Source organism: Apteryx rowi, unplaced genomic scaffold (genome assembly GCF_003343035.1).
Source record: "Apteryx rowi isolate R43461 unplaced genomic scaffold, aptRow1 scaffold_501, whole genome shotgun sequence".
Classification (NCBI taxonomy): domain Eukaryota; kingdom Metazoa; phylum Chordata; class Aves; order Apterygiformes; family Apterygidae; genus Apteryx; species Apteryx rowi.
Window position 1 is genome coordinate 145,553 of NW_020450763.1, and position 24,770 is coordinate 170,322.

General features: G+C 36.1%; 1 protein-coding gene across 2 annotated transcripts in view; it reads left to right on the plus strand.

The window, feature by feature from the left end:
• The first annotated feature begins 48 nt into the window (after positions 1-48).
• Positions 49-24,770, plus strand: part of ARAP2 (ArfGAP with RhoGAP domain, ankyrin repeat and PH domain 2) — a 131,098-nt gene continuing 106,376 nt past the window's right edge. Inside the window, exons 1-6 of one of the 2 annotated variants that reach the window (XM_026079888.1) lie at positions 49-170; positions 6,065-7,126; positions 14,065-14,135; positions 15,494-15,573; positions 20,118-20,203; positions 20,983-21,339. In XM_026079888.1, coding sequence (XP_025935673.1) covers positions 6,249-7,126; positions 14,065-14,135; positions 15,494-15,573; positions 20,118-20,203; positions 20,983-21,339 — 1,472 coding nt within the window. In that variant the 5' untranslated portion in view covers positions 49-170; positions 6,065-6,248. Of the gene's footprint in view, positions 171-769; positions 908-6,064; positions 7,127-14,064; positions 14,136-15,493; positions 15,574-20,117; positions 20,204-20,982; positions 21,340-24,770 lie in introns of those variants that run through there. The other variant, XM_026079889.1, reaches the window with a different exon arrangement.

Here is a 24,770-nt window from a genome sequence, read left to right on the forward strand (position 1 = left end):
CGCGGCCTGCCGGGGAGCGCTGGGCTGGGCCGCGCTGGGTGCGGAGGCAGGCAGGAAGCAAAGAGAGACGGCGAGAGGAGAGGCAGAAAGAGGAAAGAAGCAAAGCTGGGGAGTCGAAAGTCCGGCTTTCCCCTGCCCTCCGCTCTCCGCCGGTGCCCGTCGCCGAAGAGGTGAGGCAGGCTCCGCGGGTGCGGGCTGGCGCGGCGGCGGGCAGGGAGCCCTGGCGCGGCCCGGCCTGCTCCCGGCGCGGCGGCGGGCGGGAGGCGCGGGAGCCGCGCGGGGCAGCGCTGCCGCCGCCCGCAGCTCTGCTGCCAGCCGCGCCGGGCTGGCCGCGAGCGCCGCCGCCCGCGCAGCCCCGCTGCTGGGGGGGTCCGTGCTTTAAAGTTACCAGCGCGTTCAGGGGCGAGACGGAGTGGTTTGGCAGACGGGCACGTCTCCGAGATGGGTGTCAGATGTACGAATTGGACTCTCGCAAGGAGTAACTTGTAGGTAGGCAGGAAATACGGTGTGTGTGTTTTTTTCTCTGTTTTCTTTTTCCGCTTAATTATTTTAATGATCTGTTTCTAAATGTCATACAAAGGAATTGTCTTTATTATTGTGCGTTTCTTTGTCCTAAGAATTGTTTTTGCAAAGTTAGATGTGACACTGCGTCTGTATTTGTGGAAATTTTGTCAGAAAGTGAATGAAGTTCACTTTGAGAAAGCTGAAGAGTCACTGTGATGTCTGCAGTGACAAACATCACGAAGTGCATGATATGGCACCCGAGTGTTGCCACAGCAACTTGCTAAACGTACTCAGCCAATTCCAACTTCAGTTTGCTTATTCATGCCATGCAGTTTCACAGTCCCGCGACAGTTCTGCAAGTCGTCCCACTGGAATTTCTTGCAGTGTGAGGTTTGTCTCCGAGGTAATGAAGTTGGCTAAACTTTTCTCTAGAAGACAAGTGTTCTGAACTGAACAACAAAGAAACATTTTGTCAGAGGATGTGCTTATTTCATAATTACCCATTATATTGAACTACTTTTTGTAACTTTATTTCACTTGGAAGGGAAATGGTACTATCCAAACAGTTGCAATCAGCTGTATTGTTCTGAGTTGATCTGAATTTTATTTCCTTAAGTAACCTCTTTAAAAAGGTCATTTAAGAGCTTTTTGAGCAGGTGGTCAGGATACTGCTTGCACTATGTAGATTTTTTTGAAAGATCTGTGATGATCTACAACACTTTTTAGGCCTATTAGTCTTGTGAGTTTATATGCAGTCAAGTACAATGAGAAGATGAATTTCAGAGCTGTCAGGTTTCGTTTCATTCCATGGTCAGTCCTATCTTAGTTGTTTTGTTTGTTTCTGTTTGTTTGGATCTTAATCTAACATGTGGCTTAGAAAAAGTTGGGAGGAAGCTCGAGTTTGTATTTGTTGAACTGATCACTTAAAGTGTGATTGTATTGCCACACACTTCTAAAGATTTGACACTTTCTTTGAGTGAGCTAATATCAGTTGTGATCTTAAAAGGAAAAAAAAAATCCTTACCTGATTCTTTTTATATGCAATTATATCCTACTGTTTGTGTATTTAATTATTAAAAGTTGGTTTGCTCACATGCTTTAACACAGCTTCATCTATCTAGATATGTCTTTCAACCAGTATCATCTTCAAGATTTTTCAACTTGAAAATCATGGAATCAAGGCCATATCAATTGGTACGGCTTTTGAAGTGCTGGATGCATCCTCCGTGTGAGGAAATGTCCTGAAAATTATGCTCGTTTTCTGTGCCAGTGTTGTCATATCTTCTTTGGAGGCATATAGAGGACAGAGCTGTCACTTTCTGCAAAACAAAAAGAATTGATATGCTACTCTGAGTTTTTGTGTCTAGTTGTCTAAGCCTCTTTCATAAGAGGAGAAGAGGGAAGGATGTGAAAATCACATTATGAAAAAAATCGTCTGCAACATCATCTTCTATGGAAGAAATTTGGGTGATCCCAACTAAGACTTGGGATCTGAAATCCATCCCATGCCAAATCATATTTTCTTGGAAGGGAAGCCCAAAATGATTCCCTTGTTTTGTTTTTTCCGCATTGTGTTTTGGACATTGTACCCTTATTTCTGTAAAATGGGATGGTCAAGTATCTTCAGAGAAGCTTGATCTTCTGTAACCACTATAGCATTTTCCCATTTCAAATACCATTTTGAATGTTTGAGTTTTGTCTGGTTACTCTATACTGGAGGTTATGATAATGCAGCAAGAATCAGTTTTATTTAAGAAAGAACAAATCCCCCTTTGTTTTTTCTCCTTTGGTACTTATTTCTGTTAAATAATACGGGTAAATCTGTAAAAGTTTTTCTTCCAATTGAAGTTGGAGATGCAGAACATATGCAACTACATGAACTGATCTTGAAGACTATTGTTTACTTATAACTTGTCTTATTGATACAAATATGTATGTGAATTGATGTAAGCACGTAAATGTGTGTATATGTATCACATATGTATACACTATGTATATATCTATATATAATGCTGTTCAAATATTTGTTAGTATTTGTTATGACTTACTTTGTAGTTAAAGCTATGGAGGAGATAATTCAATCCCACTTTTGACTGGTATTAATTACATGTAACTAGACTGATATTTTGGATAAGGTGGTTCTCAAGTTCTATCTTTCTGTATCCTTTTTGAGCTTAAACCTTTAGTAAGAATAAAAAGTTGCAATGTAAGAAGTACTGGTATTTATCTTCTAGCCTCTGATACAAAGATATGCCAATAGTGTGTAGATTTATTTAGGTGTATGTTGCTTGAATCTTCATCCGAGTAGTCAAACCAAAGCAGGTGTCAGCGTAACCCTTTCCTCAGACCCACAAAATGTGTGTGATTGTAAACTTACTGATATTTTACCAGCTGTATATGTAAGTCAGTTCTATAGCACTTCAGAAGTCTTGATGGGTGCATTGACAGCTTCTGCTGTGAATTACTAGCGAAACAAAAGATGGCTTTGGCTTCAGCTTCTAGCAGTGCTGGCATTTTGCAGTCAAAATGTCTTCTCACTGAACAGCCTCTTCCTTTCTCAGACTGCTGTATATTTCCTTATGAAGTACACTGCAAAAAGTAATGACATTTTGCAAGTTTGTAAACAAAGTTTGTTCTCTGCTAGGTAATTCTCTGCATTCTGTTGTGGTTTGTATAAAGATGGGTTAGGATCCAAACAACTGATACTCTGTGGCTATTTGAGTTCCTGAAGTAATGAGACTGAATGTGTTCCGGAATAAGGTCTGGGCAAAGCTACTACATGTAGAAAAAACAATACTTAAGATACTGAAAAGTAAATAATAGCGCCTTCGTCAGTGCCTTTTGATTACTGCTGAAGGTGGAAGGATTGGTGAGTGTTGTAGAATGATACTGTCCTAAAACAAGCAACTACTCTCCTGCCCCCTGGGGGAGGCAGGGGGTGGRCAAAAAACCTCAAACCCAAAACTACCAGGAAAGAAGGAACTGGTTGAAATAACCAATTTCAACTCCAGTCTTGAAACACTTGGACTGATACACTAATATTTCAAGGGGGTTATGTACTTTGAGGATGTATGCTTTATTTTTTCTTGATGGGCACATGAAATACTCTGGTGCAAGCAGTGCCTGCCTGATACTTTATGCTCACTTTAGCAATTTCTGTAATAATTAGTTTTTTTCATCCTGTATATATATGCAACTTCTTCTTTTAAAAGAATATGTATTTATATATATATGTGTGTGTGTGTATGTTTGTATGTATATATATGTTTGTATTTTTCAGGGTTCAAGAATGGGTGATGGGCAATACTATTTAATATTACCTTTTGAAAGAAGACTCGTGAAAAGCTTGATAAAATGCTGATGCCTGAAATTTTGAAAGAAATGAGTGTTCAGATAAGTAGTCAGGCTGAGAAAGGACAAAGTTAAATCTAAAAGCTGATTGTTAATCAGCTTAGCTCAATTCAAGTCTGTTCGTATCAAAATGCCTCGGGAATCTTTTAGTGAGGGTTAACTCCATGACAAACCTCAACTCTGTTGAGAGGTTGATATCTGATTGGCTTATCTCCTTAAAAAATTTTAGTTGTTTGCTTTTCTTGTTCAAGATAGTAAGTCATTTCTTCTCAGATTTGTGGGCAGAGATCAAAGCTGAAAAGAAATATTGCCCCAAAAATGAAGTTAAAGAAAATAGCAAGAATCCGAAGACTCTTTATAAAAGACTATTTATAATGGAACATTTGTAGTAAATGCGCTGTGTTGATTTTTATGTCTTCCAGGAAGATGTAGGTTTGTTCAACTTTTTTTTCCCTCATTATGCCACAGATATTTGTGGTGTAAGTGTAAAGAGGTTTGGTTCTTCCCCCCACCCCCTCACCCTGTTCTTCATTAGTTCTTTTTAAGCATGTGTGAGTAATAAAGATAGTTATAAAACTTTCCAAGAAAAAAACTTCTAGTGACTGAACTAGTTATTTCACAATCATAATAAAGCACAATCCCTAACAGCGGTAATAACAACTGTGTTTCATTCAGTACATGATTTTAAATTTATAATTATTTGTGTGTGTCTTTGGGAATAGAGAGAGGCATAAAGATTTATTTCTGACTCCTTGTTTGGATACTGATTTAAAGTTGATCAAAGGGTATTAGGGAAATCTTACAGGAGGAGGTGTTTTCTTATCTTAGAGTAACTGATACAATACAAAAAATAGGCAAACTTTCTATCTTCAGATCTTAAGTATTGTCCTTTTTGTCAGGAAATATTCTGAAGAATATAAGTATCACTACCTACTGCCATGGATGTATTCTGGGCATATGATTCCTTTTCTTTCAAATTGCCACATTTAGCCTTATGCTTACATTTAGTTCTACCAAAGCTGTTCTTTCCTTTCCAGGCTGCTTAAGGCTAGTACCTGCATGCCAGGACAGCTGCTATAGTCAGTAGGTTTTCCTAAGGCCAAATTATCCTTTATACAGGAAGGAGGAGGAGAAAAAAAACTATTGTCTGCTGCTGATCTTAAACCTTCTCTAAAGACGCAGTTTCAGGCTGTCTCGAACTCCTTCAAAACGGTAGCTTCTGTACCTGCTTTGGATTGTGTAAGTCATGAGTTTGGATATTGCCGTGGCACAGTAGAAGGAAGAGCTGAAATAGGTGGAATTTGGAGAGTGCAAGAGCTGAGTTAGAAAAAATTGAGCRAAAACCCTCTTGGACACTTGAGACACCAAGGATCCCTAGTGCGGAGGCCAAAACTTGCTTATGTGACTATGACTCTCATTCTGTTTGTGTGCAAGGGAGCTGCTCCCTTGGCAAAGCCGAAAAGCGAGTTACCTGTTTCCCAGTCTCCCTCGTGACAGTTCTTTGAAAGGCCTGATCTGTGAGACTTATTTTGGTCACCTCCACAGCTTGCTGACAGTGGTTAGTTAAGCAATTAAGGCCACTTTTTTCAAAACACGTTCAGAAGGGTCTCTACCTTTGCATAATATTTTACTGGTTACAGCACTTGTTCATTGGGATCCTCAGTTGAAGAGGGCTTGAACCCACAGCTCCTGCTTCACAAAGAATGCTCTAGCCAGTGGTTTTTCCTTTTTCCTGTTGAAAATGTGTTTCTGTGCTAAAAAGAGTGTAAGGCTCATAAGATGAGTGAATGAAAGCCTTAGGCTGAAGTTCCTTGGTTAAAGTGCTAGCAGGGCAAGGGGAAAGCTTTGGGTTCCCGCTCTGTACTTAGATCCCTTTTTCTCCCTTGTATATAGCCAAGTACCAGGTAACAAGTGTGCGTGTGTTTGTGTCTAAGTAGTTCACTGCTCATGAACTTCTAGGATTATATGTTTCAAAACCATGTAACTTGTGCTAAGACTTTGATTTCGCTTTTCTCTTCATAGATGTCAGGACAAAAGGATGGAGAGGTTATGCTGTTGATCTGCTTTAAGTTTTCATATATAAGCAATTTAAAAATTTTACTGTACAAATGACTGTGGGCCTTTCAGAATTTTATCCAAGATCCATCTGATTTCAGGCCTCTAAATTCGGTGCGGTTCTACCTTTTAATGCCCTTTTTCTTCCCTCTAGGTTTGCAGTCTTAAAAAAAAAATCATTATGCACTGAAGAGGCCTACTTGTGAAGAAACTGATATTCTCTGTTGGCTGACTTGACAACAAATTTTGAGAGAGTTTTGTTGCTAGGGAATATGCACACATTCTGACTATATTTCTACGTGACTGTGTGGGGCAATATTCGGAATGAAGCTGTCGTCATGTCTTCTGTGGGCAATGGCACTGATATTGAAGAATTCTTGGTCAACATTAATTTGGGACAGTATCTTTCTAACTTTAAAGAATATGGCTATAACATTGTGACAGATTGTGTGGGAATAAATAACAGTGTGCTTCAGCAAATGGGAGTGTTGCCTACAGGGCACCGCAGAAGGATTCTTAAGCAGTTAGACACCACTTTTTCAAAAATGCAAGAAAAATCTCTTTTCTCTGAAAATCTAAAACTCAAAGACTTGAAAGGATTAGAGGAGAAGCAATGTTCATCCTCGGATCAAGAGTCCTCAATAAGCAATTTAAATGTAGATGGGACTGCAGAAACTTGCTTGATACCTGCAACGTTGTCAGTACAACCCGTTAATAAAACTTACTTTGGTAAAGAAAAGTTTGAACTTGCAGAGCAAAACTTATTGGAGGCAAAAGATGATAGCTTTACAGATTTGGAATTTTCCAGTTTATACCAGAATTCAGACAGCATACTAAAAGCTATCAATCTAAGTAGAAGTATTGAGAGGAATGCTCAGCCGGATACATCACTGGAAGAAGCTGCTGCATACCAAGCTGATGAGTACTTGGATGGCCATTCAGCATTTTCCCATCCTCCTCCTTCGTTTGCTTATTCATGTGAGACAAAATCCAGTGAAAACAAACAGCTGATGTTTGCAGATGAGGACAATTTATCTGACAGTGAGCCAAATTCTCCATTCTTTCAATTTAAAGGAGAAATGATAGACAATGACTTATATGATTCTTATGCACAAAGCTGCATGAAAGTGGTTCCAAGAACAAGCCGGTCTTTTATTTTAAGGCATCGACCTGTTCCAAAAATCCCAGATTCAAGTAAAGTTGAAACTTTATCAAGGTAACTTTTATTTCTTTTTAATGAAGAATCACTACTATTAAATAAATTATGGGTCATGGTTTTTTATGTCTTTTTTCGTAGATTTTTTTTTTTTCTTGTGCAGCAGGCAGACTGTGTCTGGAATGAATGCTGCCAGATTAACCAAAAAGGATTAAGCTTCAATGCAAGTTAAAAGTGCAAATGGGAGTATAAAGAGAAATTTATTTTAGAATAGTCTCCTTAGAACCCCCCTCCATCATCTCAGCATCTATTTCTGAACTTATTTTCAAAGAAAGGAATCTTTCTTGCTTTAGAAATAACCTGTGTTAAACACATAACTGTGTCAAGCATTTTTGAAACTGAATCAGTATGGTCTTAGATGGGGATGACTGAAAATATATGAGTATCATAAAAAAAAAAAAAGACTCAAAATAACAGAAGAGGCCATTCCATCTTTTCAAAACCAAGTCATTACTAATAATATTAACTAGACCCTAGCCCCAGTGTATCTGATGATATTCTGATCCACGAGAGAAAACAAAATCGTGATTTCAAAAGAGCTAAAAATTCACCCTGAAGTGTAAAATCTATTTTTGATTGTTAGACATCAGTTGTAATTGTGAAACATAAGTATTCAGGTTATATTATAGTATCTTTTAAGGTTGTATCTTTTAAGAGATGTTGTTCTTGGAAAATGTAAGTTTAATATTATTTTATTTATGCAACTTATAACGAAGATTTAGGAAATCATACACAACTACATTTATTAATGTAGTTTTATTTGAAAAGTGAAGCAAAGTTTAGAAAACTCTTCTTGCCTCTTTTGTGCCTTGTATGATGTAGCAGGCCTGCAAAGGGAGCAGGATTATCTGATGCGATTACAGGCACAGGCATGACATGATGATTACATGAGAATATTAAGTCTTAGCCGTAAAGCACATGACTCTGCAGTGAAATGTTATTTACATTGTTTTAAATTAGAATAGGGTACTTCATGGAGGAGGGAATTATACTGTGGGTCTAAAGTGAGGAGTTTTGTCAAGATGACTTAGACTTGTTTTTAAACTGGGTGTTATTTAACTATTCAGCGAAAGAATGCAACAAGTTGGTAATGTGAGGTGGTGGCTTCTGCTGCTATTCTAATAGCAATGAAAACTTGGCTTTTTACAATGCCTATATTATAAAAATATTTTTGAGGCATTCCAGCAGGGCAAAGGAAGTTTGTGTGCGGGGGGGGGGAGAGACCTAAAACTTAATTGGAATTTTATAGGCTGAAGAAAAGACACTTCAGTTAAAGGATGTGCCATTTGCCAAATTGCAAAGGCCTTATGCATTGGATAGAAGGTTTTCAGAGTTCATGGGAGTCTTTATAAGGATAATTTTATGCAGCATTGTTGAGAAATAGTATTGGATGCAGTCCAATCAGGTTTGTTATTTATGATAAATAGCATAGGAGAGTTTGAATTTGTTCCAGAACATTCATGTGGCGTGGGTGTGGATTTTTTCCCCTTCAAGATGGTTGAGTTTGTAAATTGAGTCCACAAATTAGTGAGTAACGGTTACTCTCTTGAATAAAAATTAGTTGTTGTAGCTTGTCTTTCAAAAAGATGWTGAAAAGCAGAAGAAAAGGTCTGTTATAAAACTCAGCTCCAGGCCAGTCCTAATATACATAATATTGGTTGATGTTAAAAATAAGAGGCAATGAATGTGCTGTTGATCACAATATTATGGGCTGTATAAAGAAAGTCTGTTCATAGATTTATTTGTGATATTTTTGATTCTGTTGACTGTAATGTTTTACTTGTCATGCTGGGTAACTCTCTTAAAAGAGAGAAGAAAAATTCTTGGAAATACATAAGCAAGTTTTTGTCAGTGTAGCACTGTCCAAATCATTAGGCTGCACCTTTTTTGCCTTTTTTTTTTTTTTTAAATCCACTGGCTGTGCCCGGAAGGGACATGTCTGAGAATGTTTTGTATTTATCTTGTGCTTTTTCATCTGCATATCTCAGCAGTTAGAAACATCATTAACAAGTTTATACTTGCCCTAAATGCAGGGTTTTCCTAAGCATTTTAATGTTCTTGTTCTTGTAAGTATCTGCTAGATTGTGGAAATAAGTTTCATATTAAATGTTATAATATAATTGTTTCATTGAACAGATGGAGAGGCAAAGATTCTTCGCAATGATTAAGAGATTTTTGTGTGCTTTAATTTAAAAACGTTTCATCTGTGTCTTTTTAAAATGCCAAAAAATTGTACTTACTGAAACCTAAAAATAGGGATCTTCCAGTGGGGAGTAGCTTTACGTTAACGTTTTGTGGAGTGGTTATTCCTCCTTCATACAATAAAACTGTTCTTGCTGAGCTGAAATGGGAATCTAGTGCTAAAAGATAACGATAACTGGCTACTAAAAGAATACTCTTATCTCTTTTGAGCAACAGCCACTCAGTAGAGGGCATATGCTGTATTTGTAGCGTTTCTGCCATTGAAGTAAATCCTCCAAACCCCAGTGTTTGATTGATTGATGTGGGACTAGGTCACTCACTCCRTTACCACCATTTTGATTTGCTAACTCTGGCCTCTTTTCTTCATCTTTATGCTACAGTTATAACAGCATAGAAGTCCTGAAGGACAAGCAGCAGTCGGTCTGAGGGAGATCAAGGCTCAGTCAGAACTTCAAAGCAGAACATAACTTCACAGAAACATTTTTGATTAACTTTGCCTGGTATTTTTTTTGAGGCAGAGGATTAAAACAAAACTTTAAAATGGCACCTTGCAACATCCCTAACCTTAGGAAAGTTCATGTCTTTCCTATAGAATTGCATAGAAAAATATTCTCATCTGACTGTTATTGACGGACTCTGGCTTCATCCTTATTACCTTGTGTGAAGACTTTTCCATAGGGGAAGAGAAATCCAGCTGAAATCTACTGGGAAACTCAGCATTTGCTTTTAGTCATGCATGGATATTAGTAATTAAATTTTTATGCAAGGAAATGATTTTCACATGATCTCCTAAGTGCTTTCTGGCCCAAAAAGTTCATAGTGGGGATCTCCTTGTGCCTCCTAGTAGTGCTGTGACCATGTCACGTTCTATTACTAATAGTGTGCTTGCCTCCCTTGCAATTATATCTGCTTCACTGCATCTCACTTGTGCTCCTGGCTCTTGTCTGCAACAAAACATGCTGTTGGCCTGAAAGACACCATGGCTTTTTAGAGGTTGGAAATATTTTGGTTTTCTTGATTCTTCAAAGTATATTTGGCTTCACTGTAGTAGTGAGGGATGCAGAATGATTAAAAAAACACTTCAGAGATGATCAGTATGGAGATAGTTTTCAAGGCTTTGGATGCTGTCTTGGAGCATATCATTTGGCAACCACTCTTAGGTGAAATTGCTACAGTTGCACCAGGCAGAGCAGCAATCCCTTTAAAAAATACTTTCAGAAGATTTATAAGATGGTAGGCATGATTGTTGTACAGAATACTACATAGAGGATTTCAAATCAACAGACTCCATATACTTTTAGATTTCTCATATCCCCCAGCTTTAAGTTATTTGTTTCATTTGGTGGTGGAATTGCTTTGGGTGTTCATTAAAAGAAGGAAAGAAGAAATAAACCAAAAGTAAGTTCTGAAAAATGCTGTGTTAAAAAGAGGTGTGTGGTGGGGGGATGGTGGAAGGGGGAAGAAGCTGTTTGGCTTGAGCAGGAGCTGTCCCTTCTCTGCAACTGGTAAATCCTAAGGATGAAACTTCTCGCTGATATTCTTTAGACTCTGTTCCTTTACACGTAAGTGGTCAAGAGTACTAGTGGGGTGCCGAGCTAGTGCAGCCAAGTCTTTCAACTCTATATTTTGTTGAGCAAAGCAGTTTTCAGAGAGAGAGAAGTTGCTCTATCTCTTTTTCCTATGGCCAAGCATTTGCATTAGTTTACCTTTGCAAGCAGTCTCTGAACCCCAAAGCTTTAATACAGCATGCTGGAGCAATTCTGAGATGTTTGCATTACAGCATGGTGAGTTGGGGTGATCTTGAGCTGGGTAGAAAAGAAAACACCTTTTCAGTGAGTTTGAAAACAAAAGCTTCATTCACCTAAGACAATCTGCAAATGAATGCCAATAAAGGCTTGGAACAACTTTTGCTCTGAACTCTCTCCCTTACTTTATTTGGGAGATGGTGGGAATATATTGACTAGAGGAACTCAGCCCAGGCAAGTGCTAAGCTCTCACCCTTCCAGCCTCTCAGCCTTTAGCAAGACCAGTTGTGGCTCATCACACCCTTTCATCCTGTTTGCGCACCAGGGCAGGGTGGTGGGGAAGAGTATGCAGCCTGAGCTACTTCCTGTACCTCTTAATGTATGAAAATAGTGGCTCTTATTCTCCACAATGGCAACAGAGTGATAATTTAATTGAAATCATTATTATACCTCTGTAAAATTGACACTTGTCAGACTTCTTGTTCTTACCTTCCTGTAAAAAGCAAAATAGAAAAGATCATTAATCTGAAGAGGCATTAAGTTTTGGAAATGGTTAAAGAAAGTCATGGATTTGTGTAGATTTTTCAATAAGATTTTTTTTTTAAATCCTATTTGCCCTTAAATAAGTATTTTTCCATCTTTTAACCCAGGAATGCAATTTATGCAGTAGTTGAGCATTGACAAAAGATTATTATTTTATCTTGCACTGTATGCTGTTTGTTATGCATACTCTATGTCAAACAGATATTCAAAATAAGCTTGTTCTGTTGATTTTATTTATAGAGATAATTTTTACTTGGCATGAATTAGAACTTTGTTTTCCAAAACTCCCTAACAGGTTTTAGTTTTGATTGCTGAAAAAAAGACTATGGTTGGCTTATTAACAGGATTCCTTATCATGTGTTATGGAATACATACATATATGTACCTAATAAAAAAAACAAAATACACAATTCCTGAAAAATATATGAATAAAAAAGAATGCTGATCTTTGTAAGCTTATTTGTTATTTTTCCTTTCCTGGTGAATTTATCAATATTATTGACTCATTACTAAAACCATTGCTCACTTTTAAATCTGTCCACCCTGAAACTAAGACAGTGACTCACTGTTTTATATAAGAAAGAAAGCCATCAGTTAAAAAGCTCTAAGTCAGAGCTGCTTATCTGTATCTCTCTAACTTATATTAATGTTATTAATAACCTTAAAAAACATAACAAACCTATCCTGTCTGTGTAGGAACTATGTTAAAGTATTTTTTCATCTAGACATACCAGGTTATTTAAAATTGGATTAGTGCAAATGCGTGAAGTTCACGAATGTAGTTTGAAAAGATGTAGCTACATCAGTTTCAGTAAAAATGTAGGAAGAAATACAGACTTCTAAAATATTTGTTTTGGGTTTTTTTTGTAATTATAACTTGGGAGAGTAAACAAGTATGTATTGTACTGGAGCCAGGCTGTGATCCACCTCAGCTGGGCAAACTGATTTTTTGTTTCTGAAAATCAGGACTTCACAAAGTACCATTGGGAAACTTAATTCTTATAATCTGGATAACATTTGGCATGTCAAGTAACTTTATAAGGTGCAGCGTCTGTCTTGAATATAAGCTAATAATTCATTTGGGGCAGGTTTAGGCATGCATTTGTATGATTAGAAAATGCCAATGATGAAAAATGGGTGTTCATAAATATATGCCTTCCATCGCAGAGAAACATCAGTGGATAACAGGAAATAATTCAACTTGCAGGAAATAATTCAACTTGAACTTCTTCATAGGACAGTATTTTTGAAGTCTTGAGTATAGATAATAGGACAAAATTTGTCAATATATCTACTGGGGAAACAGAAATTAGTAATATTGGTATTTTTGGTAAAAATACTGATGTCTGTGGCTTTGAAGGATGGAGGACCTGTGAATTTTCAGGAAAAAAAACCTTGCAGATTTTTGTATAGCATTTGCCAATCAGTGAATACTTTTTTAAGGATAGACAAGGATCTGTATTGCTGTTATTTCAAGCAGCAGAAATGAAGCACAGAGGAGTTCTTTAATGTTAACAAGTCAAATCAGAGCTTGGATGAAAACAGCTCTGACACAGATTATTGCCGTAGTAAAGATGGGTTAGAACCGTTCTACCTTAGGCATATTTATTTCTTCCTGTTTGCTAAAGCTTCTGCTTCAGCCTGAGAACTCAATAATAATAATAAAAATGTGATTTTTAGCAGTATGAAGAGTGCAATTGCTGAAATACTTAAAGGACAGCACAACAGCAATTATACAATCATTTTTCTAACGTGTATGGGGATACACTCTCATCCATCTGCAAAATGTGAAATGGTAGTCCTAGGCAATTGCAAAGCAATTTCATATACATCTCAAATTGAAAACTTTCTGGAAGAGAAAATCATCTCTGGGATTCAATACTTTCCAGGATTTTTTTCCAGTGGCTCAGAGCATCTGTTTTGTATCACTTGTTGCCTCCAAATGCTAGTATCCTCTCAGAGTTTGTAATAACTATAATGTTATTAGTTGCTGCTTTCCCTTCTAAAGTGTAATTCTGTGCTTGCTGGATTTCCATGCCCAGGTTCCTTTTGAATTTAATGTTAGAAGTTGACTTGCCTTGTAAACTGTTCTTTAAATATAGTCATTATGAATCAGCATGTGGGAGAAGTGAGAGTAAAGGTGGGAGAAGAATGGGGAGGCGGGAGGGAAGAAAATCCAGAAATCTAAATGTATCATAAGGCCAATTCAAAACCAAAGGAAAAAATCCCAAGATTTGTGTTCAAATCAGTGAGTTATTTGTTGTACTAAAGGGAGGAAAACAAGTTGTTGGGTAACTTTTAAATTTAATCAGATGACTTTCCAAGACTTAAAATTGACTATTTGTATATCTGCATACAGTTTTAATAGTTAACCCACCTAAGATGTTTTTGTTCAGTTTCTGGGAAATTTCACTTAATGTCTTCATTTTGTGTTTTGTTTTATTCGAGTTCCCTTCAGAAAAGAAGAAATGTGGATCTCTTAAATATAGCTTGTACTGGAAGACAGATTTCACAGACAAGTGAGTCAAGCATGCTGACGTTTACATATTGAATACTGAGCAAAAAGAAACCTCAGACCAAAAGTTGTCTAAAATAAGTATTGACCTGCTTATTTTTTTTAGCAAAACCGGGGATCTGGAAAGGCTGAAAACAGTGATGTATGTAATGGCAGAGCATTTAACCGCTTCTGCATTTTTACTGAGACAGGCTTTTTTGAACTAATAGAATGAAAATTAGACAATCCAGTGTTTACACACCATGTACTTTAACATACCTTTTTAGAGTAGAATATGCTAAGTTTATAAGATTAGATGCAGATGTTTTTAAGCAGAATTACCGTTGTATTAAAATATGTAAAGAGAGTATTCCATATTAAATGCTATTTAATTTGTTAGTAAGGCTCAAAGTTCAATGAACTAATAGGAATTTAATAGTTTACCAGAAGAGGTTAGAAGTCTTGTTCAATCAGTTGTAAACAACAGTTCTTTTATACTCTAGAAGTAGGTCTTGTTTAAACTTATGCATGTTAACTTCCAGCAAATACTTTGTGCCAAAATTAAAATTGTGCAGAAATGTGGTTTAAAAAAAAAAGTCAGAATAAAGGACTCTATTGCTCTAACAAGTATTCAATAAAAGTTTTTTTAACTTGTTGCAAGGTAGAAAAGAAGAAAATTTATATATGCAAGTTATATCCAAATTACTTTTAAGAAGACAGAGTAAATTGGGAGAAAACAGTAAGGGAAAATACAAGAGAAAAAAGTGTCTGGATTTCAGTTAGAAGTGAGAAATTGTTTCTAGTTCTTCCTAATTGCTGTCTGTATCTAGACATATTCTGTGTCTTCCTGTGGAAAGACCTTGAACGAGACCTGAGATTGTTTTAGGCATAGTCTGCTGCTTGCATCACATTGTTTCTAGGAAAGTTCAGTTTTATTTGTTTGTAGAATGAAAATTCTTATAAAAGTTTTTGAAAAAACCTCCTTCCTTTGTAGGGCATTATTGGAGTTTGAGGGGGATAAGTGATTTTTGCCGTTTTCATGAAAAAGGAATTTTCCGCATGCTAACTTGCATTAAAAGATTCAATTAGCTGACCAAATTGATCAGACCAACTTTGTAGGTTGGGCAGTGGTCAATTTCGGACAAGAAGAATTTATTTTTTCTGAGAAGAATAAAGAAATCACAACCAGAAAAGTCTCCGTTCCATGTGGATGTTATAATGCAATACCTTGTTAAAGTGTTTATGTGACTCTGTATGTATTTATTTATTTTATTATTGTATATATTATGTATGAAAATATCATGTATATTATTATATATGCATATATTATATATATATAAATGCATATTATATATATATATAATTATTTTTGTTTGTTTTAAGAAACTTTCACAGAAGAAAAGCCACCCATCATCTCTCCGTATGGAGAAACCTTTTTTTGCAACAACCCTAAAGATGCTAAAGTAAGTTGAGAAGCCTGGATGTAGATGATCTATCTTCACTTTAATCTTCATGTTATATATTGCCCTCAACTCTTTTCTCCTCTCCGTTTTTCAGTTCTCAGTACCTTTTCTATCTTGTCAAGTACATGCACAAGAGTTGTAGCATACATATTTGTGGGCTAGTGACTTTTCTTAATTTTAAGATGCACTTTGTACAGTTCAGTAGTAATAGGAAGCTGTGGGATTTTATGCTTTTCTTTTTTTAAAAAGAACGTAGACAGGTGACTGACTTTATCCCACCTGCAGCTAGATGCTGCACTATGAAATGTGAAGCAATCAGTTAGAGGCAAGTTTGTAAGTGAGGTTAAATGGTGGTTAACCATTACCACTGACTGATAAAGACCGAAGTGGCTTTTTTCTCTTGTGATAACTGCGGATCAAGAGTGGGCATCTCTGCAAAGGTTTGTGGGCATCCTATGACAGCAGCTTATGTGTTACCTTAGATGATCTCGCAGTCGCTTTTGGATATAGACTCTTTAAACTGCTCTTCATGAAAGTTCTCAGGACTTTGGATATTTGCCATGCATCTCCAAATTTCTTGTATGCCCATTAAGTCACTTTTGATGCAGGATTCTTGGAGGGGAGCGTAAGATTTTTGCTGGGGTCAGTAGTAGAAGGTATGAATGCCATAGATGTCATGTGGACAGGCTTTTGAATCATGCTGAGTGCTGGGAGGTGCAGTAGCTAGTGAGGCATCTGTAAAATGTGGTGAATCCTTGCTCCTGCTTCTGACTCAGCAGGATGCAGACCAGGAATTGTTGCTTCTGTGGTTTAGAAGCATGAAGACCATCTGAATTTTTGGTTTGTTCTTTCTTTTCTTTAAATATGATTTTTTTTTTAATGAGCTATGCATAAACTCATATCTTGTTTCTCCTTGTAGCTCTTGTTAAGTAGAGTAATATTTTCACAGAAGTGACTTTTGAGTTTTCTTTTTCTTTCCTTGTGTATAATGTCTTGCTGGTGCCAGTTATTAAGGTGTCTTAAAAATAAAAAATTGAACTTTGTAATTAATTTGATAGCATAAGCAGGTGAAAAAGTTTTCTAGCCTTCTTGTTACTTCTTAGCATTATTCTGTATTTTATTGAAACGTTTGGTAATAACAAGGCACACCCAGAAAGGTTGTCAGCAGTTTTTCTTATCTTATAAAGGCACTAAATACAAAAATACCATACCATTAAACTAGATTAACTGCTTGCAATAAATTGTTATTTCTGCTGGTAGTGGGATCTCAATTATTGTAATATTTTACAACATGTCTTCTCTGATCTGAAGATTTAGATTTTAATTATCACTTTCATGTAAGTAAACAAATTTTTCAAGTTGCATTTATAACATGCCTTTTGGAAACTTCACAGTTAACTTCAGTTTCATTAGATCATTGTTGTAGATGAAGATCATAAAGAAAAGCAATAAAACAAGGGTCCTAAGATGTATTTTACTTTCAGATTTTTTTCAGTAGGTATCAAGTATCCTAGGAACAAATAAGCAAGTTTAGATAACATTGTAATATTGTATCTGAGATTTTAGTACTTGTGACTGCTTCTTCATTTTTTTAAAATAATCTGACTTGAGAATATAGTTTATATATACATATATATAATAAAATGTAGCAAATTGTTTAGCTGACTGGATGAAGTTTGTTCTACGTGATTAGAAGCTGGCCACTCACATTCTTCCTGTTTTGTTGGTGTAAAGAAGAAAAGGCTGTATTTTATAAGGGAGTGTCTGTTGAAACAAGTAATGAGTCACTAAAAGCTGGAGGTAAGTCAGCATGAGGGAACAGGGAATTAAGGCTATGAAGAAAACATGTCTTTGTCTTTGGTCAGGAGGGAAGACAGCTGGAAGCAGAAACCTCTAAAGAGCAAACTGAAGAAGAAACAGATTTTTATATTGATTAAACAGTAGCACAAATGATAAATAATATAAAAACATATTATTTCAGAGCTGATTTCTTGTCATGGCCAGCTGAAGAACCAAATATATTAGAATTCAGTTTTTCTGTGAAGGAATTCTGATGAGTTCAGGCCTGTAGAGTGAAACATTGGCTTTATTTCTTGCCCTAGACTGTTGGACTAAATTAGATGTGCATATTGAGGTCAGTAATCTATGTGAGCTCCTAAGCATTGTGATACTGTGGAATTCTGGCCAGACTGCAAATCTTGAAACTTTAAAATAAGAACTCATAATACTTTAAAAGAAGGAATTTTTACCTTTATGGCCCTTTTATAAAATCATATTGCCAAATCATATTTCAAGAATCAAGCTGAGGAGGAGTTGTGACATTAGCTTTAATAAAAGGCTAAGGCAGTATCTCTTTAAGTAGAGATGCCCGTCCTGAACAGCATCAAGTCCGTGTGTACTGTGCCCTGAGTCCCCATACTCTGCAGCACAAGAAGAGTGTTGTGCCTCTTTGCAGTCAGGTTGCTTAACTTGCCGTTGTGATTGGAAAGACTAGCTGATAGGAAAAGCTAAAAACAAAAACGTATCAGAATTACTTCCCCATTCAACGCAGAGGTGTTTTATTCAGGCCTGCTAACAGGTAGTTCCATCTACCTAGGTTTTAGATACCTGATTTCTTTCTTGAGGGTATGTGCTTCCTATATATAAGGACAACATATATCTAGAGAGAGTGTGTGTGTGATATATATATCTTTTAAGAAATTCTTCTCTTTTTAAAGGTGTTTGCAGGAGAAAATGCTGCTGCTACCTATCTTTTATATAATACTTTAGAGACTTCCAGGAGGTGGGAGATGGGAGTTCTGTCTTGTCTTCAGTCTGAGCATATCACAGAGTAATCCTATGGAATGAGTTTGGGATTTAATTTGAGTGGAATCTGTGTCTTTGTGGGGAAACCCCCCCCCAAAAAAAAAAAAAAAAAAAAAAAAACAGAATTTTCCCTCCCCACAACCTGTCTTTGTGGACTTCTGAATTTTGAAAGGTACTAGCAATGAAAACACTTTTCTTGATTACTGCTTGGAAGTTTGCAGGCTTCCTGAATCCACTTGGCCAGGTGTTGAAGATTGCTGAAGGAGCACAGGCAGGACACAGCACGGTATCGGAGTGCTTTACCTGTTCTGTGGAGGCGAGAGGCAGGAGGAGAGGAGCACAGCTTCAGCGGTGTGGTAGGAAGGTTCATCCATCTGACCAGCCTGCAGTTGTATCCTGATCAGCAGATGAAGATGAAAGATCCTAAACATTTTTATCTAATTTAAAGATATACTTTATGGATTAGCTTTTTGGCAATTGCATAGAAGTGGGGCGCTGCCACTTTACCTCCTTTTGTGAGATTCCAGTCAATGCAAGCATTTGATAAGCAGTAGATGTGTCACTTTTGAGTTTGCTGTTTAGTTTGTTTGAAAGTTTTGGTTTTTGTGTTTTTTGTCTAATCCTTGGAGCTACAATATAAGATTTTTTTATTTATTATTATCATTTTTTAAGGGATCTGACTGGCAGAGGAAGCCAAAATGTTCCCCTAGGGTTACCCTCTCAGCAGCCTGTGATTTCTGCAATTTTTGCTGTAGTTACACATATTCAGCTTTTGGCTATGTTCTTTTTTAAGTCTGTCTTTTCATGTTGCCAAGATACATCCCTCAAGTGTAAGATGCGGTACCGCTTCTCAGAAAACAAATGGCAACAGTTGTGAAAGTTTTTTTGTCACCCTTCAGCTTCATGACATGTACTTCAAAGCTTAAATGAGTAAATTAAAATGCTTCCATCATAAAATATGAAGCTGTTCATTTTAGTTTGGTTTTCTAATGAAAGAAAAATGAGTATTGAGTGAGAAGCTTAGTAATGCAATATGATTGACAGATCAAGTTTAGGAAATGCAAAATGTAATGTTCTTGAACAGTGTTAACCTTGACATTTTGTACACTGAGCGGTTTGTGATAAAGATTTCTAAACAAACATTGATAACAAAAAGAGACCCTGTGCCTTTTAGGAAGAAGAGGTTGGCAAGAAAATGCTAGATATATTTGATATGGCTAAGTTCAGTATTACTGTAGAATTTGAATTTATCATTACTTTATCCTTAGTGTACTCTGAAGGCTGTACATTTAATCCAGAAAACAAGTATTGACATTAAAGACAGACTAACAGTGGTACATCAGTAGTGGTATACTTCACATATACTCAGCACGTCTGTTGACCTTAGAAAATTTCAGTTTAAAAATAATATTCATTATTCATTGTTCTTTCAAAAAACCCTAATACTTCCATGCACTAGATTTCTTTCTCTAATTTGTCTGCAGCAGGTATTTTGGACTTCACTCAAATAATTTTGTTGTTGTTTATCTGAATATTATTATTTAAAATGGAAATATTAAAAATAGCATTTCTTAAGATATTGATTTAAAATATCTTTCAAAAATGCATATCAATTTAAAATGCAGCAAAGAATAGCTTTGCTAGTTGGGGCATTTGTGTGTGATTTATGTCTGCAGTAATTTTAACGTCATTTAGTCTTTCAGTACAAATGTTTGTTGGAATATATTTCTACTTTCTAGGAACTTCATGGAAGTGAATTTTTGGATTATGAAAGCAAATTGGATCTAGAAATGAATGAAGAACACTCTTTTCACAAGGATCTATGGTATTAAATAAGAGTTAAAAAGAAATTTTAAATTTTAGGGGGGAAAATGATCTTTATTGATATCACATGGTAGATCTCTACCTCTGAAAGGCACAGCTATTACTGTATTTTCTTCTATTTGAACCCTCACCCCATGCAGTAGGAGGTGAGGTTTGGTTCTGTGGCTGCCCTAAGACCATCTAACCCAGGTTTCAAAATTTTGGGAGGAACTGGGAGGTGTTCTTACAGCTCTTTTTGCCAGTCAGAACAAAGAAAACACAGGTTTTATTTTTGGATGTCTCCTAGATAACTGTGTCTGAATACTTTCTTATTCTGCCTCCTCCTAACCATACTATGAACAAAATCATTCTCTGCTCCTGTCATGTGGCCATGGCCAGTGGTTTGAGCAGATGGGAGCTATAAGCTCATGGGGTCCTTAAATTTTCAGTCTGTACCTGGCTCCTGTTGAAGGGGAGAGAGGGAAACTGCAAGCCCCCCAAACCTGTAAAACAAATAAAACTAATTTTCCAAGGAAGGAAAATTAATTTTGAATTTCTGCAATATTCAGGCCTCTAAAGGAACCAGCAAGTGTTGACTTACTACCAGTCCTACTGATTGGAGAAGGTGGGATTCAGTTATGGTCATAATTAAAATATATATCATGTTTAGCATTGGTCTGTGGTTACTGCAAAAGTAAAACATAATAAATGTGTCCTAAGAATAAGTCTCCTAATTATCAGTTTTATTTATTTGTGCATTGTAGCAATACGTTAAGAGTAAAATGCGTTTTTTCTTTGTAGTTCCCTTAGTAACCAGGAAGAGAAGACAAAGGACTGTGTGAAAAATGAAGCTCTGTCTCAGGAGAACAGATCACTGGTACCAGAAGAACTTGAAAGTGAATCTGTATATTCTATTGTGGAACAACGTTCTTTGCCTTTAAAGAAAAAGAAAAAGAAAGTCAAACCCCATTCATCATCACTTAGTAAAATCCACAGTGGAGATTCAAATTGCTTGGTCAGTGAAGAAATGCATTTTGGAACATTTGATGGAGATTCAACTTCAATTGCAAATGAGTTAATAACACCATATGCTTGTTTTTATGGACCATCAGCAAAGAAGGTTAAAGCAGGATGGCTGGATAAATTATCCCCTCAAGGGTACGGTATTTGTAATGATTACTGTATAATTGTGAAGGTGTAGGTTTGCCTGAGAGATATTAGGTCTCTATATGGTCACTGCTTGCTTTTAGAGGGAGAGTTAAGTTTGGTGGGAAATGGAAAGGAACTGTTTCTGTTGCAAGAGCATAGGTTTATTCTTCTGCATTCTTCTCAAATTTTAATGATATATTACCCATTCTGAAGTTTATTTAGAAGTGTACTGAGGAAAGATATTTTTCTTAAAACTGTTGATCACTCATACACTGTAGAGTAAATATACAGAATTAATTCATAGTAATATTTCCAATCTGTATTTTTTTGCTGCTTCTCTKTGGAGCAGGAAGTAAGAGAAAACAAACTCTGATTCTGAAATACTACTTTACAAGTTTGGCCACAAATATATAAATTAATTGTTTCCTTAACAGGAGACCCTATGGGGTTCCAGAACTGTTCAGTCTCATATGAATCTATAAGTTGAACCTTGAGTGAAAAAGAGCATCTAGAGTGAACAGTCCTCTGTTTTAGTTTATTGAGGGGCCTCTGCAGGAAGAATCTGAGTCCAGGTCTTGTTTTTAAGATTTCAGGTAATAAAGAAGCCATCACATTTGTAGGTAAAAGATTCTAATGGCTCTCACTGTGTAAAAAGATTTTTTAAATTGCTTTAATTTAACCTGCTTTAAATTCCAGCTCTTCTTATGATGTTTTATGCTGAAGAGTGCTCTATTATCATATCTTCCATTCATAAATACTTGTAAACTCCAATGAAGTTGTTCTAACCTCCTCCTTAATACACTGAGTAGACTATTCTTCACTTTAAATGTTTCCAGTTCTCTAGCTGTTCTTATGATCTTCTTTGGAGTTTCTCATTCCACCTTTTGTATTTTTAAGAACTGTACAATTTTACTTTTTAAGTCTATTTCTGATACTTCAGTAGAACCTATACATATAGAAATTAAAGCTGTTGTCCTTGTCAGTGCTGTAATACAGCTTTTTTTTTTACTGTAGTTTCTTTTCTTCCTTTCCTCTTAGTAGTTCTGCATTCTTTGTTCTTAGGGTTATGTGTTTAGCTATATTTAAGAGTGATATTAAAATGTTTGGCCTTTCGTTATTTGTGGCTATAATAATCAGCATTACTTTTCATCTGTGCTTATTTTTACAGTAATTGCTTCAAAGTCTTTTGAGGTTAGTGGCAAAGTTATTCAATAATATTGGTTGAGAATACATTCTGGTTTGACCCCACTGGTAGAAGTTCTATTGCATGGCAATTCCCACTTTTGTCGTTAGTTTAATAGTTCTGACTTATCAAGTTTTAATTCCTTTAATTTTGGCTTTGTTTATACTACACATTGTGATGCATTGTTCAAGCAGAATATCAAGGAGGACTAAATTTGATTTGATAAACCTGTTTTGCCATTGTGGAGTTTTAATCTGCTCAAACAACATCAGATTTTTTTCATCCATTTCTAATTTTAAAAGATTGTCACTATTTACCATGAATAAAGAATCAAAGATTAATTTCACATAGAGTCAAAAGACTTTTTCCAGTGATATATATACACTACTTTTTTGGAATTTACGCTGAATGTATTCACTTTAGTTTTACTTTAGCTTTAACTTTGTTTTACTTCACTTACAGGACTCTTTCATTGTATTTTTTTTACACGCCTTTGACAGTTAGTTGATAGAATGATATAAAATATAGTTCTGGATCCAGCTGGCTTGTCTGGTGCTGTTAGAAGTAATAGAGTTAAGAACAGAGGGTGAAAGCTTTAGATACAGTACYGGGTGAGAATATACTATTTCCAAAAGATAGGGAGTTTACCACAAAATTAACACTTAGCTGGAGTGTGTAGAACAGTTACAGTGTAATTAGCTTTGAACCAGTGAGATTCCCTGGTTAAATTTCAAGGGCTTATTCTTAAATGTGCTTTAATAAATGGAAATTTTTGTTTGTTCTCTCTCCTACAATACCATTTCTCAAATATCTTAAAACTGATTCTTCCTTAAATGAAGAAACAAAGAAAACAGAACAATGAATTTTTCATCCATTAAAACCATGCCATGTTTTATTTCAATCCAAACCAACTGAAAATTTTTCTTGTTTTTTTTCCTGAGTGTTTTTTTTTTTTTTTTTAAGCCACCTTATTTACACCTGGCACTTTATATCTTCTCAGGGGAAGGAAGATATGTCTTTTGAAACTGTTTCCTTAAATTGCTGCAAATTGTGCATTTAAAGTACAACTTCTCTCACTGTACATTTTAAAGCCATTCAGTTTATTCACATCATATATGAGACTAAGTTCACTTTTCTCTGTGTCATTTTGAAGTTTATTGACATTTTAATGGAAACTAGATTTTACATTAGCCTTTCCAGTTTAAGAAAAAATATGATTCATTATTGTCATAGAATACAAGTTAATTAACCCAGAGCTGCTATTTAATTAAAGTTTTGATAAACTATCTCAGTCTACTAATCCTAAAGCAGAGCACTCAATTAACAGGAAAGGAAATAATGTTGGGAAAAGAGATGTTATAGTAGGGTCTTGTTTTTGCTTAATTAACTGTTTAATGGATTTTAGAATTGAAACTCTTGTATAGATGGTAACTAATAGGCTGTCAACATGTTTAATGAGCACAATGAACTACTTAAGGTTCATGTAAAATAATTTTTTAAGAAGGTCCTTATAGAGTGAGTTAACAGCAAACTGAGATAATCGAATGCACTTCAAATTAATGATCTCCAGCAGATAAAACTTCATTTTCAGTCTGTGTTATGTTTTACTCGTTGAATGATTTGGTGTGACCACTATTTATTGGTAGGCCTGGGATGAAGGGGAGGGAAGAGAGTGTACAGAAGAGGCTGATGACAGAAGATATCATACCCTGTAAACAGAGATGTCCTTCTCATGATACATGTCAATGAAATAGTCATTTTAGACTCAATTTTCCTTTTTGGAGATTTTTACAGAGCATGCATCACTTAAAGGTATGCTCTGTATTGAGAATTTTCCTCTGCCTCCAAGAAAAACAGCCTACGTTCGTCCTTTATACCTGTTAGTTTCCATGTATTTCTTGTGCTTTCTGGGAGAGAGCAAGACGACTTTGAAAGTAGATATAATCAGGAATAACTAGAGTTTCAGAAACACTTTTACTTCCACTGCAAGTTTATCAGAACAGATAAATGATTTGTTATTGGAAGACTAGGAACCTTCACTGAAATGAAACCATTGCAGTGTCATATTGAGGTCAAACTAAGTCTTCTAGGTGAGTGAACTAAGCTGATTAGGGGGTCTATGTCCTGCTGACTACATTGCTTTATAAATGTCTGTGATCTCAAGTGATGCAGATGATTTGTCTTCTAGACTCCCTCCCTAGGCCTTGGGGACAGTAAGTCCTACCAGAATGTTAATTTAGCTAAGCTTTGTCTTCAG